Source organism: Myotis davidii, unplaced genomic scaffold, assembly GCF_000327345.1.
Source record: "Myotis davidii unplaced genomic scaffold, ASM32734v1 scaffold962, whole genome shotgun sequence".
In the NCBI taxonomy this organism is placed as follows: Eukaryota; Metazoa; Chordata; class Mammalia; order Chiroptera; family Vespertilionidae; genus Myotis; species Myotis davidii.
In genome coordinates, this window is record NW_006295559.1 from 6,521,022 (window position 1) to 6,526,795 (window position 5,774).

Here is a 5,774-nt window from a genome sequence, read left to right on the forward strand (position 1 = left end):
GCAAGGGGCCGATCCTGCGATTGGAGGGTGATGGGGGTCAACGCCTGAGGGCTCCCAGTATGTGAGAGGGGGCAGGCTGGGCTGAGGGACACTCCCCCCCCCCCGAGTGCATGAATTTCGTGCACCGGGCCCCTAGTATATACATATACATATACACATACACACACACACACACACACACACATATATATATATATATATATACCTAATTCTCACTAGAGGATATGTTTTTATTGATTTTTGAGAGAGAGAAAGAAACAGTGAAACATTGATTGGTTGCCTCCTGTTTGAGTCTGGACCAGGGGTTGAACCTAAAACCTAGATATGTGCCCTGACTGGAGTCTAACCTGAGACATTTTGGTGTTCGGGATGATGCTCCAACCAATTGAGCCACCCTGCCAGGGCAGGAGTTGCCATATTTTGTAATGTTTTAAGTCTTTCATGTTATGGGGTGAATGCAGAATCACTTTATTGTACACATCAAACTTTATGCTTAAACATTTTTGGGGAAAACATAAGCCTGGCATGACCTCAATCAATAATAGAGGGGGGAAGAAACCAAAGGAACTGAACACAAATTTAGTAATTCCTCTTAGTATATGCCTCACAAATAACTGTTGGTTGTCATTATAAACAAGACCTTTAAGGATGTGTATGAAGTGCAACACAGTTGGTTGTTATGTTGTGGAAATCATGAATATCCACCCATGAAGTGAAGTGTGAAAATAAAATGATCCTAACTTGCACCTTAAGTACTTTAGTACATTGTGGCCTGGGCAGAATTTCCAGGGACAGCACCATCAACGAGTTTGTAAGTGCCATATATCACACCGCTTAGATGGGAGTGTGACTGGCAAAGTGTATTAAATGCCTCAAAAAGTGCTCCACTGATGGAGACATGGGTTTCAAAGACCCTTACAAAATGTCTGAATACAACTTCATGGCATGTGATAGTGGGAGAGAGCAGCATTTCTAAATTTAACAAATCACCTTATATAATTTATAATTTTAAATAAGTACATGTAAGTAACAAATATTAGAAGGAAACATTTGAGAGTTTTATCTTTACTATTAAAAGTTTATATACTCAAGTTGTCAAAAATACTTTTAATCATAAATATGGGTATTTTCTTTATATTTGAAGTCAATTTATTTTCAGGCAGATAAGACATTTACCAAGCAAACTATTGTGATTGGAAGCAGCAATCCTGGTGTAAGAAATAAAAACAATCCCTGTCCTGATAAAGTTTATAACGTTCACATACCTAATAAAGGTTCTAGTTTGGGTTATCCAGGGAAATCTATTTTGCTTACCTTTTTGAGAGTTGTAATCCAGTTTCTGCCAGAGGTTGCACAAAATTGGCAAACTGAGAGCTATTCTCAGATGCGCTATTCCCCAGAAGATATCTACTATATATTCCCTAAAAGTAAATTAACACAGAGCAATTAAAATCATTGAAAAGTACTATTCAGCTATCCAGTCTTTGCAGTTTCCCAGCTATGTGAGTCACTACACTCACAAGATACCAAGATATAAATGATATTATCATTTCTATTAATTTACATAAAGGAATAATTATTACTCCCCCCCCCCACACTTAAATTAAAGAGCCATACTTGTATCATGTGGTTAATACACTCTTACACTAATAGATTGAAACTGGGAATCAAACCAAACTTGAAAATGAGCTCAGCAGTTACCAAAGGTACAAAATTGGCAAGTTATATTACTTCTAAAAGTCAGTGCTTTCCCTTCATAGTGGGAGAAAAACCAAAAGAAACCAAAACAAAATGAAAACTATAAAACTGAAAAGAAGGCAATGAGATGACCTCTAAGAATATTTTATATAATTTTTGGGACCCCTATACCTCCTTTGAACAGTGTTAGCTGAATGCTAACCAGTTTTTTCTTTCTTAATTCTCCATGTTCTGTGTTTCCAACATAATACTCTCCTCTCCCCACCAAAACATAGTTAACTGAATTTCATTACTTTATTTTTTATATAATTCTTATATTTTAAAAATAAGTACATTTTTAGAATCGATTTAGGAGAGGAAGGGAAAGGGAGAAAGAGAGAGAGAAATCAATGATGAGGGAGAATCATCTGTTGGCTGCTTCCTGCATACCCCATACTGGGGATTGAGCCTAGAAACCTGGGCATGTGCCCTGACTAGAGGAATCTAACTGTGACCTTGTGATTCATAGGTCGACGCTCAACCACTGAGCCACCCTGGCTGGGAAGTATATAATTCTTTATGTAATAAAACACTAACAGTTTCTCCATTATTTCCAATTTCACATTTATAGTTATAATGAAACTAGAGGCCCAATGCACAAAATTCATGCACGGGTGAGGTCCCTAGGCCTGGCTGGCAATCAAAGCGTGAGCATTTGGCGTGGAAGGGTAGGTCTCAGCTGATCTCTGGACCCTGGACAGCACCTGGGCCTCCGGATGCCCTCCTCCACCTGAGTCATGGTGCTCAAGTCCCCACACGGAGATGCGATGAGCACAGCCAGACACCATGGGCTGGGGTGCATCATGGGCCTCTGGGCCAACCAAGCATCGCCGATGCCTGCCATGTTCCATGCCACCCCTTGGTGGTTAGCACATGTCATAGTGAGCAATCGAGTCTGTCTGCCTGCCTAATCACCCCAACCCCTCTGCCTACCTGATCACCCCTAACCACTCTGCCTGCCTGCCTGATTGCCTCTTATTGATTGCCTGCCTGCCTACCTGATCACCTCTAACTGCCTCTGCCTGTCTGCCTGATCACCCCTAACCACTCTGCCTGCCTAATCGCTCCTAACTGCCTCTGCCTTCCTGATCACCCCTAACCACTCTGCCTGCCTGATCACCCCTAACTGTTCGCCTGCCTGCCTGACTGCCCCTAATTGTTCACCTGTCTGCCTGCCTGATTGCCCCTAACCACTTTGTCTGCCTACCTAATCACCCCTAACTGCTTCTGCCTTGGCCCCTGCCATGGTAACTTCATCCAGAAAGACATCCAGAATGATGTCTGAAAGGTCGTTTGGCTGTCTGGTGTAGTTAGCATATTATGCTTTTATTATTATAGATTATTGTATTATTTTCCATATGAACTGTAAATCTACTTTTGCCCCATCCTGTATATAATTTATGACATATTAATATCAATCATAACATGTCAAACTTTTATTTGAAATGAAAATCCATTTTAAATTCAAAGTCCATCTGGTATCTGATTTATGGAAACTGACAGATATAGAAACAGCATAAACTCTGTTTTGAGAAACCCATCCAACTTGATTAACTAATATGATTAGTATGATTACAAAATACAGGATGAGATGTAACACAACTATTTCCTTGAAGACAATTTCAGTTGGTTGCGGATAGCATGAACTCTGAAGGATAGAGAGATATAACCATACTTGTCCTTCATCCTTCTTTTCCCATTTTTTTCTTGTTTCTCAAATCTCATTTACCTTTTCTTTCTCCAGTTCCCTAGCCTGTTGGCATTGATGAAGTATTTCAATTTCTTAAATAAACCTTCAATATTCAAAATACATGGAAACTGAATGATAATAAAGATTGCATTTCTTTAGATCAAGCTATAATTTTAAAAATCTGAATTTATGCTCAATTAATCATATAAATATGACATTATTAGAAAATAGAAAAACTTAGTCATCTATTCACTCAAAAATATATATTAAGAGGCTCCTATATGATAGGTACTATGCCAGACTTTGGAAAGCTCAAACTTAATTCTTTCCTCATCATCACCCCTGGTTTATAGTGTGAAGCAGATATCATTAAAATAGTTTAGCCCTTTCCTACATTGGATATTCAGGAAATAGCCAATTCTCACAAACTTTTCTCTTTTTGTTATTATGTCTCTCTCCCTTCCTCCACCTTGTAAGTTTATTATACCAAAAAGTGATAACACATTTTGTTACTCAACTTTTTCCCTCCAAATTGCTATTCTATTAATTCTGGAGTTATATTTTATTAATGTTTGGTATTTGTCATTATGAAAAGCCAATGGTCTAAGCATAAAAAGTATAAAACCCTTGAAGACCAGAAAATGCTGTCAATAGTACATTAATAAATAATGGTGAAACATGTTAAAAACAATTAATTACCTGTGCTATTCCAGCCATTTTAAAACATTCAAGAGCAAGAAAGAAATTCCAATTAGGAAGAATAGAATTAATTCCCCTGCAGTGGCAATATATTGAAATTAGTTCTTCCATTGATGGTATCCCTATAAAAACAGCACGCATTGTAAACTTTAATAAAAATCTCATGGTGAATATTTCAAAATGTAGTAATATTGCATATGTTTATAAAATTACCATTAGTCCATGTAACAAAGCATGTTCAAAATACTGATTTTCAAAAGAATACCACATACAAAGGATTACACATTGTCATAAATTACTAAAAGTAGACTGCTATATTCAGAAAAATCAATAAAGAATAAAATGATTTAGAAACATTTCAAAAACAACTAAAAGCTATTTATCTAAAATTGTAATATAATCCTATTTTTAAGTTATGAGGAATAATAAAGATAATTTTATATTAATAGCAATTTAAGTATCATTATGTTTTCATACCTATGTTTTCTTGAAAATAGCCTTGATTTAATATTGGAAGTGTCCTGGGCCAAACGTAGAACAAGGATAGATGAGCTAAATCTGACAAAGGATGACCAATGGTTGACAGCTCCCAGTCCAGGACAGCTATAACTCGAGACTATAATGAAAAAGAAAACTATTTGGACATATTCAATTGAAAACAACTAAAATAAGAAAATAAGTGGGGGGCTCTTTCCCCCTCCCCACGTAGGAGTCTGTACTTGTTCTTCAATAAATTTCCACCTTTGCTATACCAAAAAGAAAGTGAAACAGAATACATTAAAAATCATATTTTTCATCAAAAGCAAAGCTAAGACTATAGTTCATAGTCTTTACCCACAGTGGTGCATATCATTTATCAACTAATTAGCCTTGCAAGCATGTCAAACCCATGCTCAGACCCAAGTCTTCTGATTCCACTACTGGCCATTGGTTCTCCAGCATTTTACTTTACACAGCCTTAGTATTTCTCCTAATCAGTGGAGGCAAAAACAGTTGAAACTTCCCAATTGGGAATAACTGTTGTAAAGAAGAAATTCTAATAATCTACACTAATAAAAGAGAAATATGTAAATTGGTCATCACTTGGCTACACCCACCAGCCAATCAGGATGAGTATGCAAATTAACCCAACAAAGATGGCGGGTTAATCTGCATATGCAGGCATGGAGCGAAGACTGAAGACTAAAGACTGAAGAGGCTTGGCTTCTCCACTGCGGCTGGAGCGGAGAAACTTCGAGGCTTTGCTTCTCCACTGCGGCCGGACCAAAGGACTGGGTCCTGGGTGCCGGAGGGAAACCAGTGCCGGCAACTAGGGGAAGGAAGGCCTACTGTGCGAATCTTTGTGCAACGGGCCTCTAGTTACTTATAAATGCCATATGTAATTAAGAGTTTGTCTGGTGATGAATCTCAATACATAACAAATATTAGAATCTTATGGCAATAGTAATTTTTAAAATAGGTTATTTCATGGTATAAATACAAAAATATAATTGTTATAAAAGATGCTGTTTGTTTTATGTATACAAAATCTACCATTATATAGCAACATAGAGCAAAATAACAGTCATGTAATTTGGAATCAATAAAACAAAATTTTCTTCATTCTACTTTGGAACGATAAGTTTCAAGGGAATATATATACATATAT

The 5,774-nt window shown here is 37.2% G+C and overlaps 1 protein-coding gene across 1 annotated transcript in view; it reads right to left on the reverse strand.

Moving 5' to 3' along the window:
• ACAD11 (acyl-CoA dehydrogenase family member 11) overlaps nt 1-5,774 on the reverse strand; it is a 70,618-nt gene that overhangs the window by 42,268 nt on the left and 22,576 nt on the right. The window contains exons 6-8 of the mRNA XM_015568070.1: nt 4,604-4,742; nt 4,127-4,248; nt 1,315-1,421 (exon numbers count right to left, since the gene is read on the reverse strand). Of these exons, the coding sequence (XP_015423556.1) occupies nt 1,315-1,421; nt 4,127-4,248; nt 4,604-4,742 (368 nt within the window). The remainder of the gene's footprint in view (nt 1-1,314; nt 1,422-4,126; nt 4,249-4,603; nt 4,743-5,774) is intronic.